This window comes from Otolemur garnettii, unplaced genomic scaffold (genome assembly GCF_000181295.1).
Source record: "Otolemur garnettii isolate 467f Iridium unplaced genomic scaffold, OtoGar3 scaffold00031, whole genome shotgun sequence".
Taxonomy (NCBI): Eukaryota; Metazoa; Chordata; class Mammalia; order Primates; family Galagidae; genus Otolemur; species Otolemur garnettii.
The window spans coordinates 3,021,142-3,035,519 of record NW_003852426.1 but is presented as its reverse complement, the minus strand read 5'-3'; the positions used below and the strand labels follow the sequence as shown (position 1 = coordinate 3,035,519).

The following is a 14,378-nucleotide window of genomic DNA, read 5'->3' as shown; positions in this document are numbered from 1 at the left end:
GAAAGGAGCAGAGGTTGGACAGCTAGATACATAGCTACAAAGTTAAGGAGACATGCTCATCCTAGAGGAATCAACATTTTTCCTCGCCTTCTTTTCTAGGGAGCAACCCTAGCGCCTCATTTCTACAGGAAGAAAAGTTGCCCCCAGATTCTATGTTGGGGAGGGTTGTCTCAGCTTGGGTGTGTAAGGAGACTGATACGAAGGAACTAGGAAAGAAAAAGTACTGAGGTAAAAGAGCATGGAAGCGAAAGGGTCACGGCGAGGACCAAAGAGATCCCTTCTCTTTAAAGGCCAGAGAGGGTGAGTGGAGGAGGGAGCTGGACTGCTGGAAGATAGTGGGGGCGGAGGGACAAAGGGCAAAGATAGCAGACCAGAGGACTGAAGGGTGAGGTAGGGTGAGATGGAACCCTGGAGAGAAAAAGAAGAGAGGTGAACTCAGTGTTTGGCATATGGTAGGTGCTTGAGAAATGTTTAGAACCGAATAAGGGACAGGAAAAGGGAGAAGAGTTGGAGGGAATAAACAGCCAATGCTGAAGTTAAGGAGGAAGGAAGAAACCAGAAAGAGACCAAGTAAAAGTGACAAGAAAAGGAGAGCTGATGGGGAACGAAAGGAGGGAATGTGCCGAAGGAGGAACACTCCAAGGGATCAGAGCCGAAAAGGGGATGAAGAATAAAAAGCTGCAGCTGGAGCCACAGAGAGGTAGAAACCGAGAAAGAGCCCAGCAGAGATCTCCTGGGGCGGAGCTAGCAAAAGGATACTGGTAGCTGTGGGAAGGAGATGCCTGGGTCTCTGGGAAGCGATTGGTAAAACAGGCTGCCCATCACCGCCCCCCACTTCCTGGCCAGCCCCGGAAACCAGCAGGCGTTGGGGAGGGGCGGGGGGGATATAGCGGCAGCAGCAGCCCCAGCCCTCTGAGGGACAGCAGGAAGGAAGGGAGGGAGGGGGGGAAGCTGGGGGGACAACCCCCCATCATTCCTACCGCTATGGGCCCAACCTCCCATTCCCACCTCCCCTCCATCGGCCGGGGCTAGGACACCCCCAAATCCCGTCGCCCCCTTGGCACCGACACCCCGACAGAGACAGAGACAGCCATCCGCCACCACCGCTGCCGCAGCCTGGCTGGGGAGGGGGCCGGCCCCCCAGGCTCCCTGCCCCATTGAGGTGTGGGCGGGAAATGGATGGGAGGAAGAGGGAGGAGGGTGCTGAAAGGGACTAAGATAAGGGGATGGGGAGAGAATGGGTCTGGGAAGGCCGATTGGGGAGAGGGCTGATGGGGAAAAGATTAAGGGCCGACTGGGGAGAGGGGTTGTTGGGGAAAAGAGAGGGGGTTCTGAAAGGGAGGAAGCATGAAAGAAACACAAGAGGGAGGAGAAATGGAAACCCTTGTGAATTTGGGACTGGGGGTGTGGACAGGGAATCCTGGAGAGGGAATTCCCTACACTTCCCCCAATTCTTTTCCCTGCCCTTTGACCCTACATAACTCTTGGGAGCTGGTGAGGGGAGAAGGCCAGCAGAATTTATTTCCTAGGAGTGCCCTCAGGCACCTGTTTCCATCTAGGCAGAGGACCTCTTGTTTCTCAGTGGCTTTCCACACTGTGACAACTGACACACAAATGCATTGTGGGGAGCCATGTTTTCTACATTGAATCTGTGTGCTTTTGACATCTTTAATGACTTGTGTGTAGTCAGGTTGTCTGACTATCCACAGGCAGTGGAGACATGATGTGTTATTTTCTGTCAGAAATGCCCATTCTTATGTCTGTGTCCATGTCTCACAACCAGTTTTGACATGTTCAAGTACCGCTTGTGTGAGTTTTCATATGCTTCACCTATTACATGGTTTCGTGTTACATGCATGTTTTGGTTTTGCATGTTTACTTTAGCATGTAACGGTTGTATACCTTATTTTGTTTTGCCCAACATGTCTGTGGTCCCTCTGTAGGCAGTAGTCATGAGTGGGGTCTCACAGCTTGGCTGAATAGCAACCACCTTCCTGTGGTGATTGGATTGGCCTGTTTGCTTTGTGTGTTTTCCCAATTACAGTTCACACCACACATATGCATGTCCCTTCACTTAGTACACTGATGTAACACAACCACAGTACGTGTGCTTCTGGTTACATGTACTATTTCTTTGATAATTTTATTAATGAGCCATATGCTCATTAAATTTAGCCCATTTTGTTTTTCACCTTAGACAGTTGTTCTCCAGAGAGGGTCACTTAATATCCAATATTAGAAAAGAAGATAACTGAGTTTCTTCACATACATTCTCTCTCCAGTGGCTGTGTGTAGGTGGTGTCCATGAACTCAGTGCATGTCACAGGGTCAACCCTGCTTTGAACCCCCAACACTTGTGTTTATTTATGAAGAATATTCCCCTCTCTTTGCACTATTAGCACATACTTGATGACAGCAGCATCTTTCCCCTGTGACATGTAACCTACTGTGTGTGAGATGACCCCTTACTGATTGTTGTCACTCTGCTTTCATTTTGGCTATGTGTGTGTACATTCAGAGTAGGTTACTGTTAGGCTTGGTGTGTTCGTTGTTATCTTGCTGACTTTTCCCTTTAGTCAGTTTAATATTCCTGAAGAGGGTAGCTATCAGATTCATGATCAGGACTGTCTCTGTCATTAATTGTGGCTGTGTGGGTATGTATACAGCCTTATAATCTGTTCAGCAAATGTTTATTGGGCACCTATTCTACCTCCTACTGTCCTGGCATTGGAGATAAAGTCCCTGTCCTCAGGCCACTTAGAGCCTAGGAAAGGAAACAAAAATATCAGTGAACAGTTACACATAGTGTGTTTTCAAGATCAGTGGTTCTCAAACTTTTGAGCACATGTCAGAATCTCTTGAAAGGCTTGCTAAAATACAGACCTCTGGGCCCAATGCCCAGAATTTCTGATTGATTAGATCGGGGTGAGGTCTAAGAATTTGCATTTCTACATTTTGAGATCCACTGGTAAAGATAAATATGTAATAAAAACATAGACCTGGAAGGGTTCAAGAGACTTCCAAGAGATTGCAGACATTGAGCTATGTGTAGCAGAAGAAAAGGCAGAAGGACATTCCAGCCAAAGGGAGCAGCGTGTTCAGGGCACAGAAGCATGAAAGATCATGGTGTGTCTGAGAAACAAGTAAATCAGTTTGGAGCAAACATGGCTTTTGTTGGGATGCAGTCAAAGATGTAAGCAGAAGTCAAACTTGTCAAGAAGGGCCTTAAAGACAGGGAAATGCTAAGATTTGTGTTACAGAAAAATCTTGCAGTAGATTTGCCGCACAGAAGGAAAATTGGAGGGAAAGAGTTAGGAATCTACTGCAAATAATCCAGGGAAGAAATGATGCTGGTCTGAATTTGCAGAGACAGTGGAATGGAGCAGCTCAGAAAGCCTATCATTTTCCAGGTGGCAGGGTCTCCTCTTTCGTCTGTTGCAGCGGTTCTCAACCTGTGGGTTGTGATCCCTTTGGGGGTCTAATGACCTTTTCACAGGGGTCATGTAGATACATCCTGCGTATCAGATATTTACATTATAATTCATAACAGCAAAATTACAGTTATGAAGTAGCAAATAATTTTATGGTTGGGGTCACCACAACATAAGGAACTGTATTAAATGGTACCAGCATCAGGAAGGTTGAAAACCACTATTGCTTGTTACCTTCTCACTTGTCAATGGGCTCACCTTTAAGCACAGCCCTTCCTGACGTGGGAAGGGACTGCCTGTGGCCTCAACATGAGTGACAGGTATTTGTCTGAACACCTTTTTTGTGACTTATGACCCTGCCCCAAGCTGTGGGGCAGAGTGAAGGAAGAAGGAAGAACCTAGAATGCAGGTTCCGTGTGCCTGCCCCTTCCTCTTGAGCCTTTCCTGTCCCAGGGCAGGTGCTGTTACGTCACTTTTACTCTCTGCCCTTCATTTTTCTGTCGGTAAGGTGTTACATGCTGTATCTGCCTACCCACTTGTGACTAGACGGGAAGGAAGAGGGTGGTGGGGTTTGCTTGCCTATCTCAAGGCAGGATTGGTGTATGTGACTATTCCAGGTATGTCCATCGATTTATCTAGAAATGGGGAAGGCCGCCTAGGTAGTGAGATTTTTCTAGGTATGCATTTGAATGTTTTAATCTGTCACTGGGTATGATTATAAATTTGTGTCTGTATGTAAACTTGTCAGTCTTTGTATGACTATGTATGTCTGTTGGCATTAGTGACGTGAGTCTTTATTCTTGTCATTCAGCCCTCAAGTGTAACTCTGTGGGTGTTTTGTCACTATGACCACATTTGCTATGTGTTTTGTCTGTGTATGTACCGTACATACAGGTGGCAGCGTGACTGAGTGGTTAGAAACATAGGCTGCTTAGATTAATCTAGAAACTATTGCTTAAGAGCTGTATGTTCTCAGGTAAGATATTTAATGTCTCTGAGCCTATTTCCAAGAAATGTACATAATACTGGTATTTTATAGATTGCTATGTGGATCATATTTAAGATTTAACTTAGTGTGTGACTCATCTCTTGGGGACAAGACACAATTGTAAGAGGGACTTTACCTAACAAATGTAATCAGTGTAACCTGGTTTCTTGTACCCTCAATGAATCCCCAATAATAATAATAAAAAAAAAAAAGATTTAACTTGGTATATAGACCTGCACTGTTCAATAGAAATATAATGTGTAAAAAAAGGAAATATAATGTGAGCCACATATGCAATTTTAATTTTCTGGCAGCCACATTGGAAAAGGTAAAAAGAAAGTGAAATTAATTTTAATAATATGCTTTGGTGAACCCAATCTATCTAAAAGATTATAATTTCCTTTTTTTTTTTTTTGAAACAGAGCCTCAAGCTTAAAAGATTATAATTTCAAAATGTAATCAATATAAGATTATTAATGAGATAGCTTACATTCTGTTTGTCATTCAAAGTCTTTAAAATCTGATGCGTATTTTACATTTCCAGCATATCTCAATTCTGACTAGCTACATTTCAGTAGCCACATGTGGCTGGTGGCCACCGTATTGGACAACACAAGTATAAACCATTATAAGACCTTTACCAGCTACAGGTGTTAGTTACCATTATTACTAACATTTATTACCATGTGTCTGTGATTTGTGGATGTTCATGTCTCAATCTCTTTGCCTGTCTCAATACATCGGGAGCCTTCAGGAAGAGTGGTTGGAGAATAGTCCTGAGCTTCCCATCCCTGTTGCCCCCATCCTAGAGAGACTTCCTGGGAAGGTTACTATGGGAGCCTTGGCTCCATCCCATCTCTGTCCCTTGTCCTCATAGCACCCTCTCAACCCTGACTTCAGTGCCTACCCCACCCCTTTCCAGAAACTAGGCTGACTATCCCATGCTCCATCCCCTGTAGGTGGCCAGAATGGAGCTGTGGCCAGGGGCATGGACACTGCTACTGCTGCTCTTCCTGCTGCTGCTCTTTGTGCTGCCCACTTTGTGGTTCTGCAGCCCCAGTGCCAAGTACTTCTTCAAGATGGCCTTCTACAATGGCTGGATCCTCTTCCTGGCTGTGCTTGCCATTCCTGTGTGTGCTGTGCGAGGACGAAACGTCGAGAACATGAAGTGAGGGGCAAGGGATTGTGGGTGATGAGGGATCCTAAGGGTGAGAAGTGAGTAGTAGATTGGAGGGAGGGGGCACAATGTGTGTAGAAGAGAATCAGAGAGCCCAGAGATGAGGATGGGGGAGAGGACTACAAAAGTGGCCAGAAATACAGTAGGGTGGGAGAAGCTGAAGCAGGTGGACATCAATGGATCCCACTGGGACCCTTTGCTATGACCCCACAGGATCTTGCGTCTAATGCTGCTCCACATCAAATACCTGTATGGGATCCGAGTGGAGGTGCGAGGGGCTCACCACTTCCCTCCCTCGCAGCCATATGTTGTTGTCTCCAACCACCAGAGCTCCCTCGACCTGCTTGGTGAGACTCCACTACAGGGCACAGCTCCCCAGCCATGCCCTCCCTCCTGGAATCTTCCACAGCACCTCCTGCCTAGAGGTCCTCAACTCATCCTCCTCTGGGACATTTACCCTTGCTGCCCCCTCAGACCTTCTTTCCCTAGCATAGGGCTGCCCTTATAAGCAGGGTACATATACCTATACTCACCCTTTCCTTTACTTGGGTCTTCCCTACCCAGTCTCCTCCCTTCTTTATCTCCAGTCCCTACAAGTATGGGTAAGACCTGGGTCAGGTGGGCTTCCTGCTATAACATTCTGCCTCTATCCTGATGCTCACCCCACCTCGCCCCTGCCCAAGGGATGATGGAGGTACTGCCAGGCCGCTGTGTGCCCATTGCCAAGCGTGAGCTACTGTGGGCCGGCTCTGCTGGGCTTGCCTGCTGGCTAGCAGGCGTCATCTTCATCGACCGGAAGCGTACGGGGGATGCCATCAGTGTCATGTCTGAGGTTGCTCAGACCCTGCTCACCCAGGACGTGAGTCATCCTAGGGAAATGGGGGCATGGAGGGCTAGAGAGTAAAACAAGTTGTAAATTAGCTGCCATGCAGGGTCTCACTAGAGCATTGCGCCCACTCTGAACCCTCCCTATGTGTATCTTCCTTGACCTCCTTTCTCACTCAGGTAAGGGTCTGGGTTTTTCCTGAGGGAACAAGAAACCATAACGGCTCCATGCTGCCCTTCAAACGTGGCGCTTTCCATCTTGCAGTGCAGGCCCAGGTGATTACTACTTCCCTTCTGCTACTCAGCTGCTGGTTCCCACTATTCCCTCTTCTCTGGGCAGAGGTTGGTTGTGGTAGTCTCAGAAGAGGGCTCTATGTTGATATGCACTACCTCTTCCCCAGGTTCCCATTGTCCCCATAGTCATGTCCTCCTATCAAGACTTCTACTGCAAGAAGGAACGCCGTTTCACCTCAGGTGAGGACTCTGAACAAGTCTGGGGATACGGTGCGTCCAGAAAGGACATGGGAGAGGCTAGGCGGATGTCCTAGTGAGGCAGGGGATCATTGAGTGTCATAGCTATGAGATATCTACATGATCATCTAGTCCAGGAGTCCTCAAACTTTTTAAACAGGGAGCCAGTTCACTGTCCTTCAGACCATTGGAGGGCCAGACTGCAGGCCCCGGGACAAGTCAGCTGCTATGCAGGACAGGCAGCAGCGGCAAAAACACCCGGTGGGCCAGATAAGTGTCCTAGGCAGGCTGCATGTGGCCCGCGGGCCGTAGTTTGATCTAGTCTGACCCCAGACCAGCCGATAAGTATTTACTAAGCATCCACCATACCCTGCTAGATAGAGGGGTGGTACCTAGTCCCTGCAAGAGCGACTGTTACTATCTAGCAGGAGATATAATAAGGCCTGTGTGCAAAGCTGTAATGAATAGCACTTGGCAGTAAATGCTAAATCCAGACAAGGAGGGCTGGAGGGTGCTAAGGTGGTGTCTAGACTAGAGTTTGGGGAAGGCTTTGTACAAGAGAGCTTATATAAAACAGGTGGCAGCTGGCAAGTAGGGGGTGAGTGTTCAGGGTTGGTGGAAGAGAACTGAAAGGCTGAGAAGGGTAGTAATAGGACCACCCTCAGAAGCTGGGCCCCACCTGTGGGCAAAGATCTGGGTGGACAGGCCATGATGATGCTCCCCTGCCTCAGGGCAATGTCAGGTGCGGGTGCTGCCCCCAGTGCCAACAGAAGGGCTGACACCAGATGACGTCCCAGCTCTGGCTGACAGAGTCCGGCACTCCATGCTCACCGTTTTCCGGGAAATCTCCACTGATGGCCGGGGTGGTGGTGACTATCTGAAGAAGCCTGGGGGGGTGGGCGAAGCACGGCTCTGAACTCCCCTCCCATCCATCCCCATCTTCCTTCCCACACCTACCAACCCAATGGGCCCAAGCCCTCCATCTTCATTTCCCCTCTCCTCACTTATTCTCCTCTTTGGAATCTTCAATTTCTGAAGTGAATGTGGATACAGCACCACCACTCCCTGCCCTTTCCCAACCCCACCCATGGACTCTTGTGCCTCAGTGCAGTCTCTGCTCTGTCCCCCACCTCCTGCCATCTTGCCTGTGGGACAGTTGCCTCCCCCTCATCTCAAGTGGCTCAGCCTACACAAGGGTGGGGAACATTCCATCCCATCCCCAATAGACTCTTCCTTTGTGGTTTCTCCCTCTCCATCCAACGTTGGCCAGTGGACTCATCCATTCTGTGGAACAATTCTCCCCCTACCCCAAGTCCATGGATTCAATGGACTCATCTATTTGGGAGGAGTACTTCTCACCCTGTGGCTGGAAGCTGATATCTGGAACACTCCTCCCAGGCTCAGCCTGGGGACTTTTCCTCAGCACTTTCACCTTCCCTTCCCGTGGAGCCTCCTGTCAGTGAGGGCTGGACTCTTCTAACTCAGAGATCTCATCCCTGCCCTTGCCCAGATGCACAGGGTTGTGCACACTCCTGGATTCCAGTTCAGTCTCCATATTTCTGCTTCTCCCTATCCCCATGGTACAGTTCTTCAGTGGTCTTGGCCCTGCCCAGCCCCCCTGCAGCCCTGCTGTACCATTTAACCAGACACAGGGGAAGAGGCAGACATCAGGTGCTGCACTCAACTTCTGCTTCCTGGGGAGTTGGGGCAAGGAACTGAACCCTGGCTGGAGGGGATAAGAGGGCTTTTAATTTATTTCTTTTTCTGTTTGAGGCTTCCCCCTCTCTGAGCCAGTTTTCATTTCTTCCTGGTGGCATTAGCCACTCCCTGCCTCTCACTCCAGACCTGTTCCCACAACCGGGGAGGTAGGCTGGGAGCAAAGGAGAGGGTGGGACTGAGTTTTGCGTGGTTGGTTTTTATTAATTATCTGGATAACAGCAAGAAACAGAAAATAAAGAGAGAGAGAGAGACTTCTGGGTGCTTGCTGGTTACATTTGTTAAGTTGAAAATCAGTCCTTGCCCAGGCTACCTGCCCCAGCTAGAATGCTCAGGGGTAGGCCAAGACCTGCCTTCCCCTTTCTCCAACTCTCCAGTTTCCATTGCTCATTGCTCCTTGGTGACTGCTAGCCTTATCTGCAGATCCCAGTTGACCAATCCCAGAGGACTAGTGGGTCCAGTTTCTATATAAATTAGGGGGCAGAGACGGTGCTCCAGAAGCTTCTTATCAATGATTGAGGCCAGGACCTAGGCTGTTGTCCTCACAGGAGCCTGGTTAATGACAAGGCAGACAAAGTGGCTGTAGTCTGTGCAGGCCACCTCCAGCCTGGAGTGGACCACACTGCCACTCTCACCCAACAATAAGTGTAACTATCAGTCTGGGGACAGGTCCCAGAAGAGAAGGGTGATGAAGTGGAGATACCTGGGAAGGTATGGGGAGAATGAATGTTGGAGAGCGGTTTCTGAGAAAGAGTCCTGAGTGGGATGGGGTCTCTGAAGAGCTGGGTACAGTTGTTGGGAGATGGGGATCTAGCTGGAGAGGAGTGTGAGGACTCACAGGTGGCCAGCCTCTCCTCCAGCAGCAGCACCTGGTCGCTGAGAGATTCGATCCTGTCACCCCTGCCCCACAGCTCTGCCACCTGTTCAGGCTGCAGCTCTTCAGGCGGCATGGGCAGCACTGCTCTGACCCAGGCCCCAGCCTGACCGACCCACTGCAGAGGAAGAGACATAGCAGGGTATTGGCAATGGGTCCCACCTCGCCCGCACCCTCCGTGAGCTTGGCCCCAGGCACCTCAGTTCACCTGCTCCAGCCGCTCCAGGCGCACTCGCAGCTCGAGAATCTCCTGCCTCAATGCATGCTCGTCATACTCCGCCTCTCGAACTAGGACAAAAAAGAGCAAGAACATGATGAATACCGAGGCCCGAGGTCCTCCCTGTGGCCATACTCCCGCCTGCTCACCGGCCACACTGAGGATGCTGGCGCTGGTTGGGGCCTCCAAGAATTCCTCTGCACAGGTGCGCCCATCCGGGCCCAGCAACAGGCCATGGGGGCAGTCGCAGGTGAAGCTCCCTGCTGTGTTGAGACAGCGGTGCGTGCAGAGAGTGATGTCAGTCCTACATTCATCCACGTCTAGTCACCGGAAAGAGGAGAGGGCTGAGAGAGGAGCCGGGGACAGGCGCCTTGCTGTGTCGGGAAGCGGAGCAAGCTGCTGCAAGGGAGGGTGAGCCAACTCACCCACGTGACAGTGCTTCCCTCCCCAGCCGGGGGCGCACTCGCACTGGTCCGGCCGAACGCAGACGCCTCCATTCAGGCAAGGCTTGGTGCAGATGGCTGCGAGCGGAGAAAGGGAGACTCAGACCCAAACCGACTACCCCGCTTCTCAGCTCCTCCCGGCGCACCTCACACCTCCCGCCTCCCACAAGGTCTGGAACACTCAGCCTTACCTTCGCAGGTGAGCGCCCCCGGGTGCCGCTTCTTCCAGCCCTGGCAGCATACAGCATGGGTCTGCTGCACCTCCCGCCTCACCTCCCGCCACGCCACACGGTAAGTGGTCCTGGAACACAGGGTCCTTCTCAAAACCCTGGATACCAGTCCTGGTCAAGGATCTTGGAGTCCCACTTGAAAGACCAGCTCCCCATCCCTCACCTGTAGGTGCTACAGATGCGTCTTCCAGCGCATACAGTCAGATAGGGCTTGTACACGGGTTGGCTGTAGGACTCGTTGTAGCGGAGCGGGACCACCAGTGTCTGCTTGGAGCAGACCCCCTGGCTGCGTCCATGCCAAAGAAGGAGGTAGGAGACACTGAGTGCGCCAAACTCCTGAGAGCCAGGAGTCCCACTGGGTCACTGAGGACTAGCTTTCTCTACAGATAACAACTTTACCGCCCCCACCCCCAATGAAACCAATACGTTGTTCCGTTCCTGTGAAGCCCCACCCCCAGCAGAAGGTTGCCTTGAAGAACTCAGCCCGGGCCCACCCCCTCTGTTGTCACCTCTCTTTGGGAGATCCACCCTTGGCCCCCTGGCCTGATATCAGTAGCAGGAGAAATGAGAGTCCGCCTAAGAGAGTACACAGCTCAGCCCCGGAACCCATGATTCTTTTACTCCAGACTCTGCAGGCTGCAGGCAAGAAGAGGTTAATGGCTGCCCTTCCCCTCTCCTATTAACTTCTCCAGCCCCAGCCCTTCCAAGAACAGTCTGCTGGTGCCCTCTAAGGAAGTCAGAACATTCTCTTTCACACACCAGCCACCAGGATTGCTCTTTTGTGTACAATTAACTAAGACCATCTAATCCCATAGCTTATACTGATCCATTCAGCATCATACAGGTTCACACCCCACCACTCCTCTATCCTATCCACTCCCAGTCCTCCTCTGCATCACCTGGGAGGGACTTACACATGGTGAACCCTCCCCTCAGGACCCTCTTGTCTTTAACCTGCCCTCATACAACTTAATCTCCATAGCTTCAAACCTTCAGATATACACCCTCACACCTTATACACAAATCTTTATACACAAGCACCTGGAAATGCCTCCAACTCACACCCACCCTGAAGCTCTGAGTGACCTCAACTCTTTCCTCACTGACACTCTCTCCACTTGCCTTCCCCTCCCTCTCTTCCCACCTGGCTTCTTCTCTTTGGAGCCTTCAGGCAGACCAGCCTCAGCAGCAGCAGCTCAGACTAGTGGGTGGCTGGGGCAGGCTGGGAAGGAGAGGAGGGGCTGGGCCAGACAGAGTCCTCCTATTCCTGCCCCCTCCCACAAGCCTCCTCCTTGGCTCCTGCCTGGTCAGCTCAGTGGGATCAAGTCCCACCACCCTAATTGTCACCCCAGCAAAGGGCTTCCTAGAAGTATCTTCCCAATCCTCTGAGGCCCTCTATTTCTGGACTCCTCAAATGAGCAGCGGCTACTAGCTCTTGCCCCCACCTACAACCCAATACAGACCAGGGGAGAGTTAGGGGGCAGGCAGAGAGGCAGAGCTGGCAGGGAACAAAGCAGGCTGGGTCATGGGAGAAGAGGCAAGATCAGGTGAGGAAAGAAAGAAGGGCAAGTTGTCACAAAGGAGCAGGGGCACAGCTCAGGGCACCAAAGGAAAAACTCCCCCCATCTCTTGGTGACATTTATTAGGGCTTAGGGGAGAACAGAGTTGAGTCAGTTACCACCCCCCATGCCAGAGCAGACAGGGCCCTATTGTCTTAGCCAAAATTCTTTCTTTCAAGGAAGAGGAGGCTCATTGTCTAGCCCCTCACCCAGCCCTGGCCTACAAAGCTCAAAAAGGGGCACAATACATACCCACCCTGACCCTCAGCCCCCTGTCTAGCCTGGGGGTGGCAGGCACATTCCCCCAAGGCTGAGGCCCAAACTAGTGGAGCTCTGGGCTCAGTCCCCCAGTCTTAGGCTATGACAGGAAGAGAATTGTCTTCAGCAGGAAAGAACCCGCAGAGAATCAGGAACCACAGAATGGGCATTGAAGAGAGAACGGAAACACCAAGGGGGTCCCCACCCCAGATCGGGCATCCGGGCACCTAAGCCTCAAGCTCTCCATACCCACCCTCCTTGGGGAGCCAGGTCCCCTCACCTGGAAATAAGCCAAGCCACGCTGAGGAAATGAGACTTTATTTTCATAACACCCATTCAAGGGTAGTTAAAAGGGCTGGAGCCTCAAAGAAACTAGGCTCCCAGGGGATACCCAACACTGATCATAGGGACTGGGGGATCCCCAAACCTGAGATGGGCCTCATGGGCCACAGATATTCCCCAACACTGACACTTTGCAAATGGAACTGTCCCCATGGGGGAGCCTCAGAACCCCACTTACATGGGTAGTTCTCTTGGGGGTTGGAAGGGCTGATGACAAGAGAGTTCAGAGAAAAAGGGAACATGGGGAGAACAGAAGCTAAAAATGTCCTGAGTGGCCTGGAAGAAAACCCCTGTGGTGGGCAGGGGCTGGGTTCTCCTTCTGTACAGCCAGATACAGAGGAGGAGCAGCAGCAGAAGCAGCAGGAGCAGCCACAAGTTAAAAACCTGGTTCTCACTTCCCAACTTTGGCCTTGGGAGAAAGAGAGATCATGGAGCCACCCTCCAAATGAGAGGACATGAGGTAGGGGAGACCAAAACTTGTCATTCACAGAGAAACAGAAGAGGGGGAGCCCTGATGGGTGGGGGGCAGTGTGGGAGCAATGAAGGGGTCATAGGCACGACAGAGCCTGACATCTGCTTTCCAAGGCCACCACTTGGTCTCTGGGCTTGGGAGGTCCTGGGGATTCTAAAGACATCCTCAGGAGAGCCAAGGTTCAATGCAGGTCTCATAAAGGGTGCGGTTGGAGTGCCAGGCTGTGTGGGCAATCCCAGCCATCGGACACCTCACTATGGCCCCCCGGGCCAAAAGAGTCTTCAACCCAAAAGAATCACGCAGATAAACCTTCAAGGTAGGCGAGGAGATACAGAAGCATTGAAGAAAAACACAAGGAAAGACAAAGTGAGTTAGTGCTGGTGTCCTGGGCCTCCTCCCCACAGGATGAACCCTTCAGCTTAGGGGTCAATGGCAGGGAGGGCTCCAGAAAGAGGTGGGACAGTGAGTGAAGAGAGGGGAGATAATTCCAGGGGGCTCACCAGTTGTTCCTCCATATCCAAGACTGTCTCATTTGCATCATAGAAACCAAAGAAGCTACAAAGAGATTTAAGGGCAGGTTATCAGAAGAGCTGAAGAAAATCAAGATAGGGTAGGGCCCTTCAGGAACTCATAGCCTACTGAGGAGACAGGCAGCAGGGAGGACACCCCACAATATTTAACTGACTGAATATCACTATCTCATGAGGTGATAAACTGAGGATACAGCATCACTTCTGTAGAATTACCATTAGAAATGCGTAACCTGAATCTAATCATGAGGAAATATCCAACAAACACAAACTGAAGCACATTCTACAAAATAGTTGGTCTACATGCTTCAAAAGTATCAATGCTAAAAAAATAAATAAATAAAAATATCAATGGCTGAGGCCAGGTATAGTGGCTCACACCTATAAACTAGCGCTCAGGAAGGGAGAGGCAGGTGGATTGCTTTAGCTCAGGAGTTTGAGACCCTGTCTCTAAAAATAGCCAGGCTTTGTGATGGTGCCTGTAGTCCCAGGTACTTGGGAGGCTGAGGCAAAAGTATCACTTCAACCCAGGAGTTTGACGTTGCTGTGAGCTATGACACCACAGCACCGTACTAAGGGTGACAAAGTGAGACTGTCTCAAAAGAAAAAAGAGGCAGTGCCCGTAGCTCAGTGGGTAGGGCGCCGGCCACATGCACTGAGGCTGGCAGATTCGAACCTGGCCTGGGCCAGTTAAAACAACAATAACAACTATAAACAAAAAATAGCACTACTGTGCCACTGCACTCCAGCCTGTGTAACAGAGAGTAGGACGGCTCGGCGCCTATAGCTCAACCAGCTAAGGCGCCAGCCACGTACACCTAAGGTGGCGGGTTCGAATCCCCAGC

The 14,378-nt window shown here is 50.8% G+C and overlaps 3 protein-coding genes across 6 annotated transcripts in view; 1 reads left to right on the top strand and 2 right to left on the bottom strand.

Moving 5' to 3' along the window:
* Positions 1–356: 356 nt before the first annotated feature.
* On the top strand, positions 357–8,860 carry AGPAT1 (1-acylglycerol-3-phosphate O-acyltransferase 1). Of its 3 annotated transcripts, none has more exons than XM_003789059.2 (7): positions 357–452; positions 5,379–5,587; positions 5,810–5,943; positions 6,280–6,455; positions 6,602–6,697; positions 6,823–6,895; positions 7,624–8,860. In XM_003789059.2, exons 1-7 carry the CDS (start codon positions 450–452, stop codon positions 7,806–7,808), a joined length of 876 nt encoding a protein of 291 aa, XP_003789107.1. In that variant the 5' UTR covers positions 357–449; the 3' UTR covers positions 7,809–8,860. The 3 variants fall into 3 exon arrangements, with proteins under 3 accessions (XP_003789107.1, XP_012660271.1, XP_003789104.1); XM_012804817.2 differs by having other exon boundaries at positions 388–700; XM_003789056.2 differs by lacking the exon at positions 357–452 and adding an exon at positions 834–1,162.
* On the bottom strand, positions 8,792–10,999 carry EGFL8 (EGF like domain multiple 8). Its single transcript, XM_012804818.2, has 8 exons — positions 10,882–10,999; positions 10,536–10,658; positions 10,334–10,443; positions 10,125–10,220; positions 9,849–10,019; positions 9,691–9,770; positions 9,447–9,600; positions 8,792–9,160 (listed from the first exon to the last, which is right to left on the bottom strand). Exons 1-8 carry the CDS (start codon positions 10,980–10,982, stop codon positions 9,117–9,119), a joined length of 879 nt encoding a protein of 292 aa, XP_012660272.1. The 5' UTR covers positions 10,983–10,999; the 3' UTR covers positions 8,792–9,116.
* The window catches only part of PPT2 (palmitoyl-protein thioesterase 2), a 12,869-nt gene continuing 7,286 nt past the window's right edge, over positions 8,796–14,378 (bottom strand). The window contains exons 8-16 of one of the 2 annotated variants that reach the window (XM_023512760.1): positions 13,504–13,558; positions 11,517–11,594; positions 10,536–11,008; positions 10,334–10,443; positions 10,125–10,220; positions 9,849–10,019; positions 9,691–9,770; positions 9,447–9,600; positions 8,796–9,160 (exon numbers count right to left, since the gene is read on the bottom strand). In XM_023512760.1, coding sequence (XP_023368528.1) covers positions 11,574–11,594; positions 13,504–13,558 — 76 coding nt within the window. In that variant the 3' untranslated portion in view covers positions 8,796–9,160; positions 9,447–9,600; positions 9,691–9,770; ... (3 more) ...; positions 10,536–11,008; positions 11,517–11,573. Of the gene's footprint in view, positions 9,161–9,446; positions 9,601–9,690; positions 9,771–9,848; positions 10,020–10,124; positions 10,221–10,333; positions 10,444–10,535; positions 11,009–11,516; positions 11,595–12,491; positions 13,313–13,503; positions 13,559–14,378 lie in introns of those variants that run through there. The other variant, XM_012804816.2, reaches the window with a different exon arrangement.